The following is a 24,014-nucleotide window of genomic DNA, read 5'->3' on the forward strand; positions in this document are numbered from 1 at the left end:
CTTACACACATCACTGAGATTAAGTTATTATAATACAAGAATGACCCCAAGCCAGAATATGTCCAAAATACCAATCAATTATTTGCAGTCTGGAAATGACCTATAAGATAAAAGAGTCGTAAAGAAATTAATAAATTTGCAAATGAATTGTCACAGTCTAGCAAGATACAAAAGCATTTTTATTTAGACTACCATCCCTTCCATAATTCATACTTAAGTGGATAGTAGAAATTTGATACTGTGGCACCAGTAAACAATGAAACTACTCTAGAATGATGAAAGACTGAAACTGTAAAAGACTTTCTGGAAACATTAAAGGTTGATGGGAAAATAAACTTTGAACTCATGCGGACTGAGCTGATCAGATGTTTCGAAATCAGCCAACAAAGCCTTTAGTACAAAGAGGAATTTTCACAATAAGGTATATATATAGCTGTACAGCTAGGTAGCAATGGGATTTTAATCTTCCTTAAAAGTAGTTTCCAAAAGATATTCTGGATAACCCTGACATTTGAAGGAATGAAGTGAAGATAGAACCTTTCTGAAAAAAGATTTTTTCTATTTTTCATTTAATTCATCCATGGCATAGAGCACGCATGTAAAATATTATTCGATTTATAAATAAATATAATATAATTCTTATGGGGTTAGATTTAAAAAAATCCTTAGGCCTCTAGGGATAAAGGTTCCTCTCCAGGTATTTCATCAGCATTCAAATTAGTGCAATATGTTTGTGTCAGATAAGTCTGACTTCTTTCAAGACTCTCTGAGATGCAGTTTAATGAAAACATAATTATTTATCCCAAATAAATCAACATGAACTTAGCAGCACAATAACCCCAACAGAAAAGTTTTAGTTGAACTCATGCAGACACAACAGTCTTCTTCAGTGACCCAGGTGAGAGAAAACAGATGTTTGAAGATTCTCTATTTCACATTTACGAACTTGATGCACGGACAAGGAGATCTCTCACTCTATATTTGTCCTTGAGTTGGTCAGACAGACCTTGTGCAAAATAATGATACGAGTGCTTTATTATTTCAGCTGGTCTCTGAGCAAGGGAATGGAACTGATCTACCAAAGTTATTGGGATATTTAGTTTAATGGCCTCTTCAGTGTTCATCAGAGATCCCTTCAAGAAGACTTGGACTTCACTGCCAGTAGAGCAGAAATTTTGGACTTCAATGGAATCTTACCAGGAGACCGCTGATGCCCACCATAGCAGCAGGGTATTACATATGCTGACACTGCCACCATGTTGACAAAACACTGAAAGACAGTGACCATTGAGTTCAAACTTATATTAAATGTGCCTAATTAATTGCAAGCAAATATTAAATGACTAAAATAACACCTCCGAAATGCCTGTAAACTTACTACTACAGAGTTATTAAAGAGACCTTGCAACACAATCAACTATAGTACTGATTGGGATAGATAAAGCTAATAATATATAGCAATTTCAGCAGCTACAAAAGATTTGTTTCGCACATATTTAGAAGCGGAATATCATAGCGAAAGTGACAGTGAAGACTACAGTTGTGGTTTGTTTGCTTTTATATTGCATAGGTCTGCTCCATTTTTCTTGTATAAATATATTTTCTTTTTAAGAAGAACACATCATATATTCAACTGGCATTGAGTTATATTAAGATATATGTGAATAGTATTGCTTTATAACTAAAAACCTGTACTCATATTGTATATGTTGTTAATTATTCTTTTGTCCATACATTTTTAAGTGACATATTTTTCCCACAGAATAAATCTGACGCCTCTTAATTTGTTTGGTGTCCTACTTTTATTGGGGACCCGAGGGTTCTCTGTCCCACTGCCGTGTCATGATTTAGAGAAGAGCATCCAGAGACCAGGTACAAGCCGCACGACATTCTAACACCTACCTCAAGGAGTGTTACACAGTGATAGTTGGATGGTGATCCTATGTGGTGGAGTGTGATTTTTATGCTGAGTCTAAAAATGAAAGGACTCAATATCTCTAAAAACCAAGGGCTAGATTTACTAAGATTTACTAAGCTGCGGGTTTGAAAAAGTGGGGATGTTGCCTATAGCAACCAATCAGATTCTAGCTGTCATTTATTTAGTACCTTCTACAAAATGATAGCTAGAATCTGATTGGTTGTTATAGGCAACATCCCCACTTTTTCAAACTCGCAGCTTAGTTAATCTAGCCCCAAATGTCTAAATGGCTGGGCTTCAAGATGGTTGTAAAAAAGGAAAGATCAGCTTAGGTTTTGGATGGAAGACCTGAAATTGCACTAAAGATCTACATTTTTTTCTAAAACTTCATGAAGTATATTTTCAATGTCTGATTCAGTCAACATAACTTCACCTCATCATTTCTCTCTAACCAGGTCAACCATGATCCTAATACAATTTACGATTTCATTTGCAAAATCTACAAGGGGAAAATGCAATGCATTTACATAAAATTTCTGTAAGGGACAATGTGATGTTAGAAAGATTCATCACGTAATTTGGAAGATGTTTCTCACAATCCAATGATATTTCTCCTTCTTGTTTCGGAGTGCCTTGTTGCACTCCAATTGGATCCTTGTCCTAAAGGTCGTTTTGTGCTTTGATCACCTAATTCTCTCCTTTGGTCAACTTTTCCTGAAAACATCATCCTGTCCTGCTGTATAGTGAATCTAGTAGGCGCATGTTTATTCTAATTGATATAACTTTTGGATACAACGACACAGTTAAGGGATTGGCTCTTATCTCTGTTCCTGAAGAGAAAAGCTACATTTTATTGATAATTCTTGATATCTCTCAAAATTTTCTCACGATCACTGACTTCTTATATTGTTTTAATTAAGATTGCAGCATTGCATATACACTCAAAGGAAGTGCAATGGAAAGGGATAATGTGTCATTTAATGAGATTTTAATTGATATGTTCAATTACCTTACAAAGTTTCTACAAAAATGTTATATTGGATATTAGTTTAATACATTTTTTATTCAGGACAAAATCAGAGAAGAAATAAGTCTGTGCTCCCATATTATACATGATATCAGCTGTATGGTAATATAAATGCCTTATATTTATACAAGACAAAAATACATTTTTGGTTAGCACTTGTCCCACTGCATGTCTGTGTGTATCTAGAAAAACTAAAACATGAGGCATTGGTTCATATGTTGATCAAAACATTTAAGCCTGCACCCCAGCATAAAGGGTACCTCATTTTATGCAGGTCCTTACCTGGCCTATATGCTTCAAACACAATTAAAATGCATTTAAAAACACATGCACTCCCCCCCGTGTATAGGGAAGTAGATCTAACAAGGCCTGTCGGGTAAGCCACACCCAAAATGGCCTTAAAAATTATGTACATTATAGTGCTTGTGAGAGTCGGGATCCATAGGAGAGTCTTGTGATAATACCAGCAGATCTAATATTTATCGAACAACATAAGCAGACATTAAAAGTTACACAACAAACACGGGACAAGTAAACATATCTACAGTAACTCTTAAGTCACCAATAAAATTGAGTCTATATATTAGCTTGTAGGTCTTGTTAATGTTCTAAAATAAACTGTTGAAGATGTATAAGAACAGCTACAGTGTTGTGGGTATTTACATAAAATGATAACAGATGATAATGAGATGAGATAAGTTCCTGATGAAAGTTGCATTTAGCTGAATAATTTATATAAATATACCCCTGTTCCCAAACCTTGATGAATCTGGTCCTTTAATCATACTATCACCCGGGACTCATTCAGATATATAACTGTTGGAGACATTTTTGGCTCCTAAATACTATTGAGCAGATGACTTAATCTATGTGTAGACAGTATTAAGAAGGCCAGATGCTGCAAATCTTTGATTAAGTAATATTTGTGAAAAAAATTAATTGTTCCCTGTGATTACCAGTCTGTTGTTCTTATTTTATTACATCATATCATTTATTATTAGTGTCCATCTGTTTTTAAGTTTTATTTTATTTTGCAGAAGTATTGAGATAATAAATATCATTTTTTAACAAAATTGGTTCTGTTGAGTGTGGTTACTTGTGCTATTAATTACTTCTGTATATATAGATCTTTCTTTCTTTTTCTGCACTGTTCAGATTTTATGAGTATTTTTTAGATTTATGTTGGGGTTGGCAATTTACCTATGTGAACAGCAGCAGTGATTATTTCTATAGTTGAAAAATGTTCTTAGGTGCATCTAGCTGATTTTTAGACATATATCCATTATAAAAAAGCCAGTGGGCACAATTCTCAGGCTTTACTATAGTGTCCTTATGTCTCTTTCAAGATTCTGTAAGTTTGTTGTCAAGGATGTTTTGGAGACACTAGAGGACATATAGCTCATGCCACCGGTTGAGCCGAATCAGGGTCTTTAATAAGAGCTGGATCAGAGATTCCACCAGGCCTGGATTGGAATTTTTTGCCCTCTTTGGCTTCTTTTTTCTGTTCTGTCAAATAACCCATACACCGTATCCCATCTGTATAAAATAGTGATACATACGAGTCATTCAGTCCTGATTCAGTCCTTGGCTAAATGTACATGATATGTAAATGATAGCTTACTAATATATAAAACACTAAAACAATGATAATGAATGAAGTGAGCAGAGTGTTGTTTCGTTACACTTGGAACCTTAGGCTTGGACCGATGTGAGTTATTCACAATCGGGGCCTACATGGCAGAGACAGTCTGCTCCCCGTTATAACATACTTTACTGAAGAACACTTTTTTTTAACTGTCATTCAAAATTTGACTTATTTTACTGAATGTCATAAATATGATGGCTGACAGCCAGGGTTGTTAAAGTTAAAACATACCCTCCATTCCCAAATCTCATGGCACAGTGCAGACTTATAGAAATCAAAGTTGTTTGGCCTCCAGAAAGAGATGTGGCCTTGCTGTAAATGTATGTGATAAATCAGGGAATGATTTTGAAAGATTGGCGTTGTAATTTGTCCCAATTATTCAACCAGTACTGTCGAGCGTTTTCTTAAACTCCAACCACACAAAGTCCCAACTTTCCCACAAATCCTCTTTGGCATTATTCCCCATCTGTGTCAATAAGTTAAGAGGATGGGAAAATGATAAGGATATGCTAGAGTGAGTCCACGGAGTGAATGACAACAGTGATCCTTGGTGGGCTGTCAGACTCACCCATAGATCACAAATTAGATGATGATTTAGAGATGAATGGAAAAAATGCCAATTTACATATGTGCATATTATCATCATCATCATCATCACCAGCTATTTATATAGCAATCATCATCATCAGCTTGATAACGGCCTTTGTCTGAGTAGACTCCGATCTTTACGTAAGGACGTGCTTACCTTACTACACCATGCACTTGCTGTACTGCACTTGCCTGTTAATGGCCCTGATCCCCCTGTACAATCTGCAAGTATCAGATACTTGCAGCTCAAAACACAAGTGCAAAATTATGCCGCACAACTGTACTTATGTGCAGCTAAATCACCACCTTAATTTGAGACTCTATTATCTTTCAAATTGCAAAAATGGACTGATGGGTTAATAGAGTTAATATCAATAAGGACACGTTAACACAAATATTCAGTTATACAGTTTTCTGAAATTACTTTATTGAGGTTTGACATTGGGAAATTCATATGAAGATCTGTTATATTTCCCACTTTAATTATCTTCCCAGACCTACTTCTATCTGTGAGCTGAGAGGACTATAACTGCCTCATAGTCACTAAGATCACTCACTGCCTTTCTTTTGACAACATCACAATGATCAATAATAAACCCTTCTTCAGTGACAACTTTTCTTATATCGTTCTCATCATATTTGAAGACATGGAACCTGTCCGGCCCAGCTGTCAAATAAGTTGCATTTAAAAGTCCAAGTAATATCAGGTGTCCTTCGGGTTTTATCAACTTAGCAATTTTCCTCAGATTTCTGATGTAATCGGCTTGGTCTTTGCTGCAGACATCCAGTATCTTTGCACTGATTACACAGTCGGCTTGTGGTAGCACCACCGAGTCTGTGAGATTTTCCTTCTTAATGTCACATTTCACGATCTGTTTTATTGCTGTCTTCAACCTCATTTCTTTGTCCTCACATTGGTCACTGAAAATACAAACACAATAATGGTAATTTAGAAGAATAAAGCACAGGTCCCTCACAAATGTGCCCAATCTGGCTCAATGAACATGTGTTTTTTTTTTATTTTGAAAATCTATGGGAATGGATAAAGGTTCCATCTTCTGATAGGAGTTAAGGAATGCTTGGGATGTTCCTTGTTGAGCGTGGGGTTGACCAGCTTTGAGATTTCATTGTGCGGGTGCAGGGTTATTTAAATAACAACGAATGGGTGGAAAGATCACATTTGGGAGGCATTCTATGCTGTTCCAATTCCATCCTTAATGGTTTATTAGCACAAGCTCACAATATATCAAGTGCTATAATAGATTCCAATTCTATTGATATTTCAATTAAGACATGGATAGCAGCTATCTTTTATCTGCTTTATTGCTGTCTGCAACCTTATCTCTTTGTCCTCACATTGGCCACTGAAAAATACAAACACAATAAGGATCAATTATGAAACTATGGAAGTGTGGTATCTTCACAAATGTGTCCAGTCTTGTTGAACATTGGTTTTTAGTTTTGAAAGTCTATTATTATTATTATTATTTATTTGCTAGGCGCCACAAGGTATCCGCAGCGCCGCATACAGTACTAACAGTAGACTATACAGAGTAAAACCATACAGAACAATGAACAAAAAGTACCAATACTTCAGAAACTCCGGGCAGTCATATGCAGTAAAGACGGAGCGGAAGAACAGGTATGGAGACAGGAGGGGAGAGGGCCCTGCTCATATGAGCTTACATCCTAAGGGAGGGTAAACAGACCAGGCACAAGAGGAGCCAGTTGAGGCAAGGGAAGAGGAGGGAGGACGAGCTGAAGGGAGGAGATGGGGGTTAAGTAGATGATTGGTAGGCTTTGAGAAGAGGTGAGTTTTGAGTGCACGTTTGAAGGAGCACAGAGTAGAAGAGAGACGGATGGAGAGAGGGAGGTTGTTCCAGAGAAGGGGGGGCTGCACGGGAAAAGTCTTGGATTCTGGAGTAGGAAGAGGTGATAAGCGTGGAGGAGAGGCGGCGGTCATTGGCCGAGCGCAGGGAGTGGGCAGGAGTGTGAATGGAGAGGAGGCTAGAGATATAAGGGGCAGTAGAGTGGGAGAGAGCCTTGTAAATGTTGGTGAGGAGTTTGAAAAGGATTCTGTAGGGGAAGGGAAGCCAGTGTAGGGCAAGGCAGAGAGGGGAGGCAGAGGAGGAGCAGCATGAGAGGAAGATGAGAAGTGAATAAAGGTTCCAACTTCTGATGGGAGATGTGGGATGTTCGGGATGTTCGGGATGTTCCTTGTTGAGAGTGGGGTTGACAAACTATGAGATTCCATTGTGTCAGACAGTATTATTTAAATAAGAATGAATGGATGGAAAGGTCACATTTAGGGAAATATTTATTGTTTTCCTGGGAATCTTAAAGATTGTGGAGATTGGGCTTTGTCCTATGCTTTCATCGGGGCCCCCATTCCACTATCTAAGTTTACTTTATATGAAAACCCACATCTTTAGGGGCACTTCAACCAATGAAATAAAAATGTGTTCGATCAAACAAAGACAGGCCCATTATCCCCTCACTCTCAGAATTAATTTGAGACAAAAATTTAAACTAAACCTAGCAATACAACTTGATATCAATAATAGGGGTGATCCTAAAGTTGCAGCAAGTTGGACTTTAAAGTGACATTTTAATATTTCCCTCATGGGCATTTTCAGATGGACCAACAGTCCTGGAAAAGTGGTAGAATTTTCCTATCCCTGGCGAAGGTCCAAGGAGTGGAAAATGGGCTTGAATCTTTAATTGAAGCTTTGCAATAAAAAAAAAAAAGTGAAGATCTGTAATTTTTGCTGTTCAAATAATCCTTAATGGTTTATTAGCACAAGCTCATGATAAATAGAGCGCTATAAGATATTCCAATTGTATTTTTTTGTTATTACAATTAAGTTTGCCATTGGTTACAGCACCCTTCCCTTCACACCAGCTTTCAAAAACCGTGCATTTTACTAAAGGGCAAACCGCATGGTTTTAAAGCACAAAGTTTAAAATTTCCATCACAATTTTTATACATGGGAGGTATACATACCATCCCATGTTCTGAGTCATATAGCAAACAACCGGTTTTTGTTAAAAAAAATAAAATACGTAGCTCACACATGCAAAATAGTTCAAATCAATCAATCAAACAAAACAAAAATGAAACAAAAACCCTCCCTTACATTTTACACAAGACTCAGTATCCCTCATAGTCCTCTAGGGGTAAGCCCAAAGAAATCATTGGACCCCAGCACCAAGAGCTGTCCGGCCACATGCTGAGTAGCACTGAAGTCCTCCTGGTACCCCTCCCTCGTGGATATCAGGGAAAAAATGAAAATCTAGTGCAAGCACTAGTAGCACTACAATTGCCAGCATGCACTGACAGATCATGACTATTCTTGCATGTTAGTGCTTGTAGAACTATAAGATCCAGCATACACGTAGACCGCAGTACATACTACCTACAAATATTGACCACCTAATAAATTATAAATCTTTTCTACCTGTTTTTTCAGCTTTGACTATGTGCTGCTGGTGTCTTGCCTGGATCCTGGAATGTTAAGGCCCTGTTCAGAAAAGGCTATTTACCTTCATGAAAGCTGAGAACAGGTGAATAGTCTAGGCCTCCCTCCCCCAATCAGCAATGACATTAAATAACTAACACCCACATTAAATAATTATGCCTCTTCCCCCCAAAAAACCCTGTCATTAAATTATGAGCCAGCACATTTGATAGAGACCCCACAATGCATTTTAACCAAAACATTATATTATTAGCCCTCATGAATCCCACATTACAATATTATGTCCACTACATAATCATTAAGTTGCATTAATACTCCCTACTTCTGTACATTGACAACCCACCACCACACGATTGCTGTGGGAGGCAGACTCCTCCTGCAGAGTTTCTGAGTGGAGGGAGGACTAGCCCCAAGGGGGAGAGGGGGCAGAAGGTGAGGAAAGGTGAGAAGCATGAGGGTGGGGGGACAAAGTGAAATAGAGGAGCAGAGGGAATGGTGGGCCATCCACATCATGGAAGACAATCAGTGAATCAACCCTCTGTCCTGACTAGCTGTGCACTGTCTCTTACAGCTTAACCAATTTGCCCTAAAGTCAGGGAGCAGAGCCAGTCGAGATGGGGAGTTGATCTCTGCTATAAGCAGCAGCACATTTAAAATGGTGACAGGGAGGAGCCAGGCACCAATGAGGACCCCAATGTCAGGTCTAGCCTTTTACGGGCCATTTTGGCTCTAATAACCATGGGACATCCAGACCAGTGCCCTCCTCATCCCATGCCAACTAAAATCCAGGGTACTGGGAGGTCCTCTAAGCCAAGGGGTAGGTATGGGGACCCTTTGACTTATGTGAAAATGTGAATTGCACGTCTTGCACCCATCATGGTGGATACACCACTGAATCTCTGTCTGTTACACTGTGACAAAGTTGTCACATCAGTGATCCCGTTCCTGTCAGTCACTATGGCCCTCACAACCCCGAGTATTTTTTTTTAAATCTCTTTATTTGCAAAAGTTTTAAAGTAACATAAAGATTAAAACAAACAGGTGTAGCAATACAAAGAATTGTACAGTCAAGGTACATATAGCACAATAACACAGACTGGAGCGACACAACAGGTCAATATAGGGAAATGTTCCTGACTAGTCCAGTGATCTGACATGAAGCAAAAAGCCACCAATGACCCGCGCCTTTTGCGCAATCTTGAGAGTGTTACCATGTTACAATAATATGGGCGGGATGTAGGGAAAATTAGGAAGGGAGCGTGCCAGAGGGGATAAAGGAATGGGAGAGGGACTGCGGTAGGATAAGGAGTGGTTTTACAGCAGGCCGGGCAGGGGAGTAGAGTGGTGCGAATACCTGGCATCCAAAATTTTATGAAAGGAGGCCACCTAGATGTTTTGGAGGCTGGTGATGTACTCTATCCGGGATATGAACCAGATGCTAATAATTACCTCCAGACATGAGGCAGGGCTGATTTTATTCCAGTTTTGAGCTATTTGAAACTTCGCTGTGCAGGAGAGAACCTCATTGATTTTAAGCATAGGGCTGTTAGCCTCTGGACAAGGCACACAGGGGTCCCCATGCTTATGGTCACCTTGCTATAGTGGAGTCAAGCCAAGGCTGCCTATGACAGGGGCTGGATGAGTATTTTGGGGATTTGTATTATTTCTTTATTTTATACAAAATTTCCACAGTGCTCTGTGTATGGGAAATGTTTATATAATTATTTACATATTAACTGTAATCTATACAGAGATTGTTGGAGTTGGGAGACATAGAAAATATATGCAGAGAAGTGGTGTTCCAGAACTCTTTAGTTGCTGGTCACACAAGCTTTGTAAATGGGGGTGTAAATTACTACATGGATTTTTGGTTAATCAGCATCTATTTGAAATTTGATGTGTTGTCTGATATTTAGATACATTTCAGATTTCTTCAATCACTTAGACTATAGTTGGATTTGTGATGATTTCCTCTCGCTGAGATCTCACTATAATCAAAAGTCTAATTCTGAAACAGTATCTCTGCTCAAACAATATCATGAAATATCTAGTATAGGGTGAAGCTATCTGGGTTTGGGGAGGGGGGGTGTTTTTTGACAGGTTTTTAACCTTCATATAAAGAATTGTTTACTGTAATACATTTTTTTGCAGGAAAACTCTTTTATGTTTTTAAAAATGATTCTTTTATTTGTAAAAGACACTTTTTTTAAAAAAAAAACCCCCATCACTTTTAAATGTGTTTCAAGTATTTCATGTAATGATAATTTTGTCATTATAAAAACTGCATTTTAGCTTATATACCTGTTTCCTTCTAATGCTGTAATATATGTTGATGCGTGATTCCACTGAAACGCTCCTGTGCGTGTGTTCAGCCATCGGTTCAGTTCCATGATGCATTTGTCAGTAAACCTCAGTACATAGATGTGTTTGAAAAATTCACAGGCTGAATAGAGATTGTGAACCGTAGGACCGATACTGATGTCAATGACAGTTTCGCCCTTAATATGACCTGCAGGGTAAGATTCCAGTGATTATAAAGTGCAATATGTTATGTAACATTTGTTCTACACATCAGTCTGAACAGTGATGTTATGGATACACAACAGCATCACAAGGCTCCTGTTACAGCTTCACTGTATGAATAATGTAAACTCTTATACATACAACCGGATTTATACCACATAAAACCTTAAATGGGGTATCTGGGACCACCACTTCCACCAAAACATTCAAAGATTGATTTACAGTCCCCAGCAGTAAGTATAATGGGTGTATGAACACTATGGATTCTCATAGAACTGTTAAATGAAATATCATCAATGATTACAATGGTGGATATGAAGAATTAAACAATACCATATTACACATGTCGATAAGCTTGCAATACCATGTAATACTAAACCTGACAAAACCAATGCAATGATAATGGTACAGCAGGATGTGGAGGGTCAGATCCTAATATTGATTGTAAAAGAAAACACCTATCTATAGAAGTGGTATGCAGACATACAGTACCCAAGAGGATTATTAGGTAGATATTCTATAAACTCCCCATGTAATCTGTGACATATTATAGGGACAAGAGAACTGACACAAACGTTATTTACAACTAAACATAAATAATTGTCCCTTATACTAAACTTACACTTTTAATGTACTGAGGCCCTAAGTGGCTCCTTTCATTATCTAATAGTTACTTCTTTTCCAAGTGTTACATCTCTCTGCATAAAAACCGCTTTAGCAAAAGGCATCTAATAAAAATAGTTATTTAACCGTAGCAATAAGATAAAGTATAGTATACATACCTGCTTTGAAGATGTGGTGAAGTTTCTCCATTGGAGATTTCAATGCGTCATCTCCAAAGACCATTTCTGGTTTATCTGAAAAATAAGTATCGAGAAATGCTCTAGAATCAAAGTCGTCCACATGATAGAACTTATGGCACGTAGAATCCATCTTGTAATATTGTATCACAGACCGGCTGACTCTCTCGTCTTTGTCTCTGTTGTACTTGACTGTTCCAGGAATACTTTTTATATGTACCCGGATCCAGCTATTTAAATTTGTCAGCAGCAGGAACATCATTATCATCACATGACGATTTATCTTCATGAGTCAATCATGGGAATGCAGGTGATGGTAACATGATCTCCTTATGTACAATAAATTACCATAGTATCTGTTTTTAAAATAACATTTTATTTTCTAATTAAATGGAGAAACATTTAAGTATATTTCATTATAATGTATGTAGTACAAATATATACACAAATAATATCAGGCCAGACTGTTGTTGATACATCAACAGGCTACATGTCATATGTCTTGTGTGGGACTTACCTCCTCGGGCAAAAACGTTGTTTTAGCATTGACTAATTTTCTGGTATCTTCTGCATTATACTGTATACAGTGGAAAACATTTCAAGGTACGCTTTGGAAAATTTCAGGCAGCAACATAAATGAGTTTTTAAGAAAAATGAAGCAACTTCTGCTCAATTTTGAGGACAAGCCCCCCTGTGAGGACCCAGCAGCTGTATAATGTTTTTTTGCGAAGGGTTCTACATTATATACGCGCTGGGTTCTCACATTGTCCCCTAAATATCAGATGATGTGGCAAAGCTTCTGATCCTTCCTCAATGAAAACACCAGCAAGAGTAAGGTAGTTTAGCGGGAGAAAGGCGTGACACTTAGACGCGGCTAACTGTATGGGTCTTACACACATCACTGAGATTAAGTTATTACAATACAAGAATGACCCCAAGCCATAATATGTCCAAAATACCAATCAATTATTTGCAGTCTGGAAATGACCTATAAGATAAAAGAGTCGTAAAGAAATTAATCAATTTGTAAATGAATTATCACAGTCTAGCAAGATACAAAAGCATTTTTATTTAGACTACCATCCCTTCCATAATTCATATTTAAGCGGATAGTAGAAATTTGATACTGTGGCACCAGTAAACAATGAAACTACTCTAGAATGATGAAAGACTGGAACTGTAAAAGACTTTCTGGAAACATTAAAGGTTGATGGGAAAATAAACTTTGAACTCATGCGGACTGAGCTGATCAGATGTTTCGAAATCAGCCAACAAAGCCTTTAGTACAAAGAGGAATTTTCACAATAAGGTATATATTATTCGATTTATAATTAAATATAATATAATTCTTATGGGGTTAGATTTAAAAAAATCCTTAGGCCTCTAGGGATAAAGGTTCCTCTCCAGGTATTTCATCAGCATTCAAATTAGTGCAGAATGTTTGTGTCAGATAAGTCTGACTTCTTTCAAGACTCTCTGAGATGCAGTTTAATGAAAACATAATTATTTATCCCAAATAAATCAACATGAACTTAGCAGCACAATAACCCCAAAAGAAAAGTTTTAGTTGAACTCATGCAGACACAACAGTCTTCTTCAGTGACCCAGGTGAGAGAAAACAGATGTTTGAAGATTCTCTATTTGACATTTACGAACTTAACGCATGGACAAGGAGATCTCTCACTCTATATTTGTCCTTAAGTTGTTCAGACAGACCTTGTACAAAAAAATGATACGAGTGCTTTATTATTTCAGCTGGTCTCTGAGCAAGGGAATGGAACTGATCTACCAAAGTTATTGGGATATTTAGTTTAATGGCCTCTTCAGTGTTCATCAGAGATCCCTTCAAGAAGACTTGGACTTCACTGCCAGTAGAGCAGAAATTTTGGACTTCAATGGAATCTTACCAGGAGACCGCTGATGCCCACCATAGCAGCAGGGTATTACATATGCTGACACTGCCACCATGTTGACAAAACACTGAAAGACAGTGACCATTGAGTTCAAACTTATATTAAATGTGCCTAATTAATTGCAATACTAAATGACTAAAATAACACCTCCGAAATGCCTGTAAACTTACTACTACAGAGTTATTAAAGAGACCTTGCAACACAATCCACTAAAGTACTGATTGGGATAGATAAAGCTAATAATATATAGCAATTTCAGCAGCTACAAAAGATTTGCTTCGCACATATTTAGAAGCGGAATATCACAGCGAAAGTGACAGTGAAGACTACAGTTGTGGTTTGTTTGCTTTTATATTGCATTGTCCTGCTCCATTTTTCTTGTATAAATATATTTTCTTTTTAAGAAGAACACATCATATATTCAACTGGCATTGAGTTATATTAAGATATATGTGAATAGTATTGCTTTATAACTAAAAACCTGTACTCATATTGTATATGTTGTTAATTATTCTTTTGTCCATACATTTTTAAGTGACATATTTTTCCCACAGAATAAATCTGACGCTTCTTAATTTGTTTGGTGTCCTACTTTTATTGGGGACCCGAGGGTTCTCTGTCCCACTGACGTGTCATGATTTAGAGAAGAGCATCCAGAGACCAGGTACAAGCCGCACGACATTCTAACACCTACCTCAAGGAGTGTTACACAGTGATAGTCGGATGGTGATCCTATGTGGTGGAGTGTGATTTTTATGCTGAGTCTAAAAATGAAAGGACTCAATATCTCTAAAAACCAAGGGCTAGATTTACTAAGATTTACTAAGCTGCGGGTTTGAAAAAGTGGGGATGTTGCCTATAGCAACCAATCAGATTCTAGCTGTCATTTATTTAGTACCTTCTACAAAATGATAGCTAGAATCTGATTGGTTGTTATAGGCAACATCCCCACTTTTTCAAACTCGCAGCTTAGTTAATCTAGCCCCAAATGTCTAAATGTCTGGGCTTCAAGATGGTTGTAAAAAAGGAAAGATCAGCTTAGGTTTTGGATGGAAGACCTGAAATTGCACTAAAGATCTACATTTTTTTCTAAAACTTCATGAAGTATATTTTCAATGTCTGATTCAGTCAACATAACTTCACCTCATCATTTCTCTCTAACCAGGTCAACCATGATCCTAATACAATTTACGATTTCATTTGCAAAATCTACAAGGGGAAAATGCAATGCATTTACATAAAATTTCTGTAAGGGACAATGTGATGTTAGAAAGATTCATCACGTAATTTGGAAGATGTTTCTCACAATCCAATGATATTTCTCCTTCTTGTTTCGGAGTGCCTTGTTGCACTCCAATTGGATCCTTGTCCTAAAGGTCTTTTTGTGCTTTGATCACCTAATTCTCTCCTTTGGTCAACTTTTCCTGAAAACATCATCCTGTCCTGCTGTATAGTGAATCTAGTAGGTGCATGTTTATTCTAATTGATATAACTTTTGGATACAACGACACAGTTAAGGGATTGGCTCTTATCTCTGTTCCTGAAGAGAAAAGCTACATTTTATTGATAATTCTTGATATCTCTCAAAATTTTCTCACGATCACTGACTTCTTATATTGTTTTAATTAAGATTGCAGCATTTCATATACACTCAAAGGAAGTGCAATGGAAAGGGATAATGTGTCATTTAATGAGATTTTAATTGATATGTTCAATTACCTTTCAAAGTTTCTACAAAAATGTTATATTGGATATTAGTTGAATCCATTTTTTATTCAGGACAAAATCAGAGAAGAAATAAGTCTGTGCTCCCATATTATACATGATATCAGCTGTATGGTAATATAAATGCCTTATATTTATACAAGACAAAAATAAATTTTTGGTTAGCACTTGTCCCACTGCATGTCTGTGTGTATCTAGAAAAGCTAAAACATGAGGCATTGGTTCATATGTTGATCAAAACATTTAAGCCTGCACCCCAGCATAAAGGGTACCTTATTTTATGCAGGTCCTACCCTGACCTATATGCTTCAAACACAATTAAAATGCATTTAAAAACACATGCACTCCCCCCCGTGTATAGGGAAGTAGATCTAACAAGGCCTGTCGGGTAAGCCACACCCAAAATGGCCTTAAAAATTATGTACATTATAGTGCTTGTGAGAGTCGGGATCCATAGGAGAGTCTTGTGATAATACCAGCAGATCTAATATTTATCGAACAACATAAGCAGACATTAAAAGTTACACAACAAACACGGGACAAGTAAACATATCTACAGTAACACTTAAGTCACCAATAAAATTGAGTCTATATATTAGCTTGTAGGTCTTGTTAATATTCTAAAATAAACTGTTGAAGATGTATAAGAACAGCTACAGTGTTGCGGGTATTTACACAAAATGATAACAGATGATAATGAGATGAGATGCGTTCCTGATGAAAGTTGCATTTAGCTGAATAATTTATATAAATATACCACTGTTCCCAAACCTTGATGAATCTGTTCCTTTAATCATACTATCACCCGGGACTCATTGGGATATATAACTGTTGGAGACATTTTTGGCTCCTAAATACTATTGAGCAGATGACTTAATCTATGTGTAGACAGTATTAAGAAGGCCAGATGCTGAATATCTTTGATTAAGTAATATTTGTGAAAAAAAATAATTGTTCCCTGTGATTACCAGTCTGTTGTTCTTATTTTATTACATCATATCATTTATTATTAGTGTCCATCTGTTTTTAAGTTTTATTTTATTTTGCAGAAGTATTGAGATAATAAATATAATTTTTTTAACAAAATTGGTTCTGTTGAGTGTGGTTACTTGTGCTATTAATTACTTCTGTATATATAGATCTTCCTTTCTTTTTCTGCACTGTTCAGATTTTATGAGTATTTTTTAGATTTATGTTGGGGTTGGCAATTTACCTATGTGAACAGAAGCAGTGATTATTTCTATAGTTGAAAAATGTTCTTAGGTGCATCTAGCTGATTTTTAGACATATATCCATTACAAAAAAGCCAGTGGGCACAATTCTCAGGCTTTACTATAGTGTCCTTATGTCTCTTTCAAGATTCTGTAAGTTTGTTGTCAAGGATGTTTTGGAGACACTAGAGGACGTACAGCTCATGCCACCGGTTGAGCCGAATCAGGGTCTTTAATAAGAGCTGGATCAGAGATTCCACCAGGCCTGGATTGGTCTCTTTTTACTGTTCTGCCAAATAACCCATACACCGTATCCCATCTGTATAAAATAGTGATACATACAAGTCATTCAGCTCTGATTCAGTCCTTGGCTAAATGTTCATGATATGTAAATGATAGCTTACTACTATATAAAACACTAAAACAATGATAATGAATGAAGTGAGCAGAGTGTTGTTTCGTTACACTTGGAACCTTAGGCTTGGACCAATGTGAGTTATTCACAATCGGGGCTAACATGGCAGAGACAGTCTGCTCCCTGTTATAACATACTTTACTGAAGAACACTTTTTTTTAACTGTCATTTAAAATTTGACTTATTTTACTGAATGTCATAAATATGATGGCTGACAGCCAGGGTTGTTAAAGTTAAAACATACACTCCATTCCCAAATCTCATGGCACAGTGCAGACTTATAGAAATCAAAGTTGTTTGGCCTACCAGAAAGAGATGTGGCCTTGCTGTAAATGTATGTGATAAATCAGGGAATGATTTTGAAAGATTGGCGTTGTAATTTGTCCCAATTATTCAACCAGTACTGTCGAGCGTTTTCTTAAACTCCAACCACACAAAGTCCCAACTTTCCCACAAATCCTCTTTGGCATTATTCCCCATCTGTGTCAATAAGTTAAGAGGATGGGAAAATGATAAGGATATGCTAGAGTGAGTCCACGGAGTGAATGACAACAGTGATCCTTGGTGGGCTGTCAGACTCATCCATAGATCACAAATTAGATGATGATTTAGAGATGAACGGAAAAAATGCCAATTTACATATGTGCATATTATCATCATCATCACCAGCTATTTATACAGCAATCATCATCATCAGCTTGATAACGGCCTTTGTCTGAGTAGACTCCGATCTTTACGTAAGGACGTGCTTACCTTGCCACACCATGCACTTGCTGTACTGCACTTGCCTGTGAATGGCCCTGATCCCCCTGTACAATCTGCAAGTATCAGATACTTGCAGCTCAAAACACAAATGCAATATTATGCCGCACATCTGTACTTATGTGCAACTAAATCACCACCTTAATCTGAGACTCTATTATCTTTCAAATTGCAAAAATGGACTGATGGGTTAATAGAGTTAATATCACTAAGGACACGTTAACACAAATATTCAGTTATACAGTATTCTGAAATTACTTTATTGAGGTTTGACATTGGGAAATTCATATGAAGATCTGTTATATTTCCCACTTTAATTATCTTCCCAGACCTACTTCTCTCTGTGAGCTGAGAGGACTATAACTGCCTCATAGTCACTAAGATCACTCACTGCCTTTCTTTTGACAACATCACAATGATCAATAATAAACCCTTCTTTAGTGACAACTTTTCTTATATCGTTCTCATCATATTTTAAGACATGGAACCTGTCCGACCCAGCTGTCAAATAAGTTGCATTTAAAAGTCCAAGTAATATCAGGTGTCCTTCGGGTTTTATCAACTTAGCAATTTTCCTCAGAATTCTGATGTAATCAGCTTGGTCTTTGCTGCAGGCATCCAGTATCGCTGCACTGATTACACAGTCGGCTTGTGGTAGCACCACCGAGTCTGTGAGATTTTCCTTCTTAATGTCACATTTCACGATCTGTTTTATTGCCGTCTTCAACCTCATTTCTTTGTCCTCACATTGGTCACTGAAAATACAAACACAATAATGGTAATTTACAAGAATAAAGAACAGGTCCCTCACAAATGTGCCCAATCTGGTTCAGTTTGGAGGAGTTTGAAAAGGATTCTGTAGGGGAAGGGAAGCCAGTGTAGGGCAAGGCAGAGAGGGGAGGCAGAGGAGGAGCAGCATGAGAGGAAGATGAGAAGTGAATAAAGGTTCCAACTTCTGATGGGAGATGTGGGATGTTCGGGATGTTCGGGATGTTCCTTGTTGAGAGTGGGGTTGACAAACTATGAGATTCCATTGTGTCAGGGAGTATTATTTAAATAAGAATGAATGGATGGAAAGGTCACATTTAGGGAAATATTTATTGTTTTCCTGGGAATCTTAAAGATTGTGGAGATTGGGCTTTGTCCTACGCTTTCATCGGGGCCCCCATTCCACTATCTAAGTTTACTTTATATGAAAACCCACATCTTTAGGGGCACTTCAACCAATGAAATAAAAATGTGTCCGATCAAACAAAGACAGGCCCATTATCCCCTCACTCTCAGAATTAATTTGAGACAAAAATTTAAACTAAACCTAGCAATACAACTTGATATCAATAATAGGGGTGATCCTAAAGTTGTAGCAAGTTGGAATTTAAAGTGACATTTTAATATTTCCCTCATGGGCATTTTCAGATGGACCAACAGCCCTGGAAAAGTGGTAGAATTTTCCTATCCCTGGGGAAGGTCCAAGGAGTGGAAAATGGGCTTGAATCTTTAATTGAAGCTTTGCAATAAAAAAAAAAAAGTGAAGATCTGTAATTTTTGCTGTTCAAATAATCCTTAGTGGTTTATTAGCACAAGCTCATGATAAATAGAGTGCTATAAGATATTCCAATTGTATTTTTTTCTTATTACAATTAAGTTTGCCATTGGCTACAGCACACTTCCCTTCACACCAGCTTTCAAAAACCGAGCATTTACTAAAGGCCAAACCGCATGGTTTTAAAGCACAAAGTTTAAAGCACACAGTTTAAAATTTCCATCACAATTTTTATACATGGGAGGTATACATACCATCCCATGTACTAAATCATATAGCAAACAAACGGTTTTTATTAAAAAAAATAAAATACGTGGCTCACACGTGCAAAATAGTTCAAATCAATCAATCAAACAAAACAAAAATGAAACATTTTACACAAGACTCAGTATCCCTCATAGTCCTCTAGGGGTAAGCCCAAAGAAATCATTGGACCCCAGCACCAAGAGCTGTCCGGCCACATGCTGAGTAGCACTGAAGTCCTCCTGGTACCCCTCCCTCGTGGATATCAGGGAAAAAATGAAAATCTAGTGCAAGCACTAGTAGCACTACAATTGCCAGCATGCACTGACAGCTCATGACTATTCTTGCATGCTAGTGCTTGTAGAACTATAAGCTCCAGCATGCACGTAGTCCGCAGTACATACTACCTACAAATATTGACCACCTAATAAATTATAAATCTTTTCTACCTGTTCTTTCAGCCTTGACTATGTGCTGCTGGTGTCTTGCCTGGATCCTGGAATGTTAAGGCCCTGTTCAGAAAAGGCTATTTAACTTCATGAAAGCTGAGAACAGGTGAATAGTCTAGGCCTCCCTCCCCCAATCAGCAATGACATTAAATAACTAACTCCCACATTAAATAATTATGCCTCTTCCCCCCAAAAAACCCTGTCATTAAATTATGAGCCAGCACATTTGATAGAGACCCCACAATGCATTTTAACCAAAACATTATATTATTAGCCCTCATGAACCCCACATTACAATATTATGTCCACTACATAATCATTAAGTTGCATTAATACTCCCTACTTCTGTACATTGACAACCCACCACCACACTTAACTGCTAGGCTGCCCAACAGGCGATTGCTGTGGGAGGCAGACCCCTCCTGCAGTGTCTCTGAGTGGAGGGAGGACTAGCCCCAAGGGGGAGAGGGGGCAGAGGGGGAGGAAAGGTGAGAAGCTTGAGGGAGGGGGGACAGAGTGAAATGGAGGAGCAGAGGGAATGGTGGACCATCCACATCATGAAGGACAATCAGTGAATCAACCCTCTGTCCTGACTAGCTGTGCACTGTCTCTTTCAGCTTAACCAATTTGCCCTAAAGTCAGGGAGCAGAGCCAGTCGAGATGGGGAGTTGATCTCTGCTATAAGCAGCAGCACATTTAAAAAAGTGACAGGGAGGAGCCAGGCACCAATGAGGACCCCAATGTCAGGTCTAGCCTTTTACGGGCCATTCTGGCTCTAATAACCATGGGACAGCCAGACCAGTGCCCTCCTCATCCCATGCCAACACAATCCTGGGTACTGGGAGGTCCTCTAAGCCAAGGGGTAGGTATGGGGACCCTTTGACTTATGTGAAAATGTGAATTGCACGTCTTGCACCCATCATGGTGGATACACCACTGAATCTCTGTCTGTTACACTGCGACAAAGTTGTCACATCAGTGATCCCGTTCCTGTCAGTCACTATGGCCCTCACAACCCCGAGTATTTTTTTTTAAATCTCTTTATTTGCAAAAGTTTTAAAGTAACATAAAGATGAAAACAAACAGGTGTAGCAATACAAAGAATTGTACAGTCAAGGTACATATAGCACAATAACACAGACTGGAGCGACACAAAAGGCAAATATAGGGAAATGTTCCTGACTAGTCCAGTGATCTGACGTGAAGCAAAATGCCACGAATGACCCGCGCCTTGGGCGCAATCTTGAGAGTGTTACCATGTTACAATAATATGGGCGAAATGTAGGGAAAATTAGGAAGGGAGCGTGCCAGAGGGGATAAAGGGATGGGAGAGGGACTGCGGTAGGATAAGGAGTGGTTTTACAGTAGGCAGGGTAGTAGAGTGGTGCGAATACCTGGCATCCAAAATTTTATGAAAGGAGGCCACCTAGATGTTTTGGAGGCTGGTGATGTACTCTATCCGGGATATGAACCAGATGCTAATAATTACCTTCTGACATGAGGCAGGGCTGATCCAGTTTTGAGCTATTTGAAACTTCTCTGTGCAGGAGAGAACCCCATTGATTTTAAGCATAGGGCTGTTAGCCTGTGGACAAGGCACACAGGGGTCCCCATGCTTATGGTCACCTTGGTATAGTGGAGTCAAGCCAAGGCTGCCTAGGACAGGGGCTGGATGAGTATTTTGGGGATTTTTATTATTTCTTTATTTTATACAAAATTTCCACAGTGCTCTGTGTATGGGAAATGTTTATATAATTATTTACATATTAACTGTAATCTATACAGAGATTGTTGGAGTTGGGAGACATAAAAAATATATGCAGAGAAGTGGTGTTCCAGAACACATTAGTTGCTGGTCACACAAGCTTTGTAAATGGGGGTGTAAATTACTACATGGATTTTTGGTTAATCAGCATCTATTTGAAATTTGATGTGTTGTCTGATATTTAGATACATTTCAGATTTCTCCAATCACTTAGACTATAGTTGGATTTGTGATGATTTCCTCTCGCTGAGATCTCACTATAATCAAAAGCCTAATTCTGAAATGGTATCTCTGCCCAAACAATATCATGGAATATCTAGTATATGGTGAAGCTATCTGGGTTTGGGGAGGGGGGGTGTTTTTTGACAGGTTTTTAACCTTCATATAAAGAATTGTTTACTGTAATACATTTTTATGCAGGAAAACTCTTTTATGTTTTTAAAAATGATTCTTTTATTTGTAAAAGACACTTTTTTTTAAAAAAAAAAAAACCCCATCACTTTTAAATGTGTTTCAAGTATTTCATGTAATGATAATTTTGTCATTATAAAAACTGCATTTTAGCTTATATACCTGTTTCCTTCTAATGCTGTAATATATGTTGATGCGTGATTCCACTGAAACGCTCCTGTGCGTGTGTTCAGCCATCGGTTCAGTTCCATGATGCATTTGTCAGTAAACCTCAGTACATAGATGTGTTTGAAAAATTCACAGGCTGAATAGAGATAGTGAACCGTAGGACCGATACTGATGTCAATGACAGTTTCGCCCTTAATATGACCTGCAGGGTAAGATTCCAGTGATTATAAAGTGCAATATGTTATGTAACATTTGTTCTACACATCAGTCTGAACCGTGATGTTATGGATACACAACAGCATCACAAGGCTCCTGTTACAGCTTCACTGTATGAATAATGTAAACTCTTATACATACAACCGGATTTATACCACATAAAACCTTAAATGGGGTATCTGGGACCACCACTTCCACCAAAACATTCAAAGATTGATTTACAGTCCCCAGCAGTAAGTATAATGGTTGTATGAATGCAATGGATTCTCATAGAACTGTTAAATGAAATATCATCAATGATTACAATGGTGGATATGAAGAATTAAACAATACCATATTACACATGTCGATAAGCCTGCAATACCATGTAATATTAAACGTGACAAAACCAATGCAATGATAATGGTACAGCTGGATGTGGAGGGTCAGATCCTAATATTGATTGTAAAAGATAACACCTATCTATAGAAGTGGTATGCAGACGTACAGTACCCAAGAGGATTATTAGGTAGATATTCTATAAGCTCCCCATGTAATCTGTGACATATTATAGGGACAAGAGAACTGACACAAACTTTATTCACAACTAAACATAAATAATTGTCCCTTATACTAAACTTACACTTTTAATGTACTGAGGCCCTAAGTGGCTCCTTTCATTATCTAATAGTTGCTTCTTTTCCAAGTGTTACATTTCACTGCATAAAAACCGCTTTAGCAAAAGGCATCTAATAAAAATAGTTATTTAACCGTAGCAGTAAGATAAAGTATAGTATACATACCTGCTTTGAAGATGTGGTGAAGTTTCTCCATTGGAGATTTCAATGCGTCATCTCCAAAGACCATTTCTGGTTTATCTGAAAAATAAGTATCGAGAAATGCTCTAGAATCAAAGTCGTCCACATGATAGAACTTATGGCACGTAGAATCCATCTTGTAATATTGTATCACAGACCGGCTGACTCTCTCGTCTTTGTCTCTGTTGTACTTGACTGTTCCAGGAATACTTTTTATATGTACCCGGATCCAGCTATTTAAATTTGTCAGCAGCAGGAACATCATTATCATCACATGACGATTTATCTTCATGAGTCAATCATGGGAATGCAGGTGATGGTAACATGATCTCCTTATGTACAATAAATTACCATAGTATCTGTTTTTAAAATAACATTTTATTTTCTAATTAAATGGAGAAACATTTAAGTATATT

At 37.7% G+C, this 24,014-nt stretch overlaps 2 protein-coding genes across 2 annotated transcripts; both read right to left on the bottom strand.

Annotated features, from left to right (window-relative positions):
* Nucleotides 1–5,610: 5,610 nt before the first annotated feature.
* On the bottom strand, nucleotides 5,611–12,146 carry LOC142107792 (nicotinamide N-methyltransferase-like). Its single transcript, XM_075191410.1, has 3 exons — nucleotides 11,963–12,146; nucleotides 10,959–11,166; nucleotides 5,611–6,099 (listed from the first exon to the last, which is right to left on the bottom strand). The coding sequence occupies exons 1-3, from the start codon at nucleotides 12,111–12,113 to the stop codon at nucleotides 5,682–5,684; spliced, it is 777 nt and encodes a 258-aa protein (XP_075047511.1). The 5' UTR covers nucleotides 12,114–12,146; the 3' UTR covers nucleotides 5,611–5,681.
* Nucleotides 12,147–18,259: 6,113 nt separating this feature from the next.
* LOC142107793 (nicotinamide N-methyltransferase-like) lies at nucleotides 18,260–23,767 on the bottom strand. Its single transcript, XM_075191412.1, has 3 exons — nucleotides 23,584–23,767; nucleotides 22,580–22,787; nucleotides 18,260–18,761 (listed from the first exon to the last, which is right to left on the bottom strand). The coding sequence occupies exons 1-3, from the start codon at nucleotides 23,732–23,734 to the stop codon at nucleotides 18,338–18,340; spliced, it is 783 nt and encodes a 260-aa protein (XP_075047513.1). The 5' UTR covers nucleotides 23,735–23,767; the 3' UTR covers nucleotides 18,260–18,337.
* Nucleotides 23,768–24,014: the final 247 nt, after the last annotated feature.

The sequence above is a fragment of the Mixophyes fleayi genome, chromosome 11 (genome assembly GCF_038048845.1).
Source record: "Mixophyes fleayi isolate aMixFle1 chromosome 11, aMixFle1.hap1, whole genome shotgun sequence".
NCBI classification, from domain to species: Eukaryota; Metazoa; Chordata; class Amphibia; order Anura; family Limnodynastidae; genus Mixophyes; species Mixophyes fleayi.

Bases quoted from the DNA above. Each gene is read 5' to 3' on its own strand.
- LOC142107792 (XM_075191410.1), bottom strand. From the start codon at position 12,113: ATGGATTCTACGTGCCATAAGTTCTATCATGTGGACGACTTTGATTCT. The intron at 11,167-11,962 runs GTATGTATACTA...CTTACCCTGCAG, and splicing joins TCACCACATCTTCAAAGCAG to GTCATATTAAGGGCGAAACT. The intron at 6,100-10,958 runs GTATATAAGCTA...TTGTATTTTCAG, and splicing joins ACAGCATTAGAAGGAAACAG to TGACCAATGTGAGGACAAAG.
- LOC142107793 (XM_075191412.1), bottom strand. From the start codon at position 23,734: ATGGATTCTACGTGCCATAAGTTCTATCATGTGGACGACTTTGATTCT. The intron at 22,788-23,583 runs GTATGTATACTA...CTTACCCTGCAG, and splicing joins TCACCACATCTTCAAAGCAG to GTCATATTAAGGGCGAAACT. The intron at 18,762-22,579 runs GTATATAAGCTA...TTGTATTTTCAG, and splicing joins ACAGCATTAGAAGGAAACAG to TGACCAATGTGAGGACAAAG.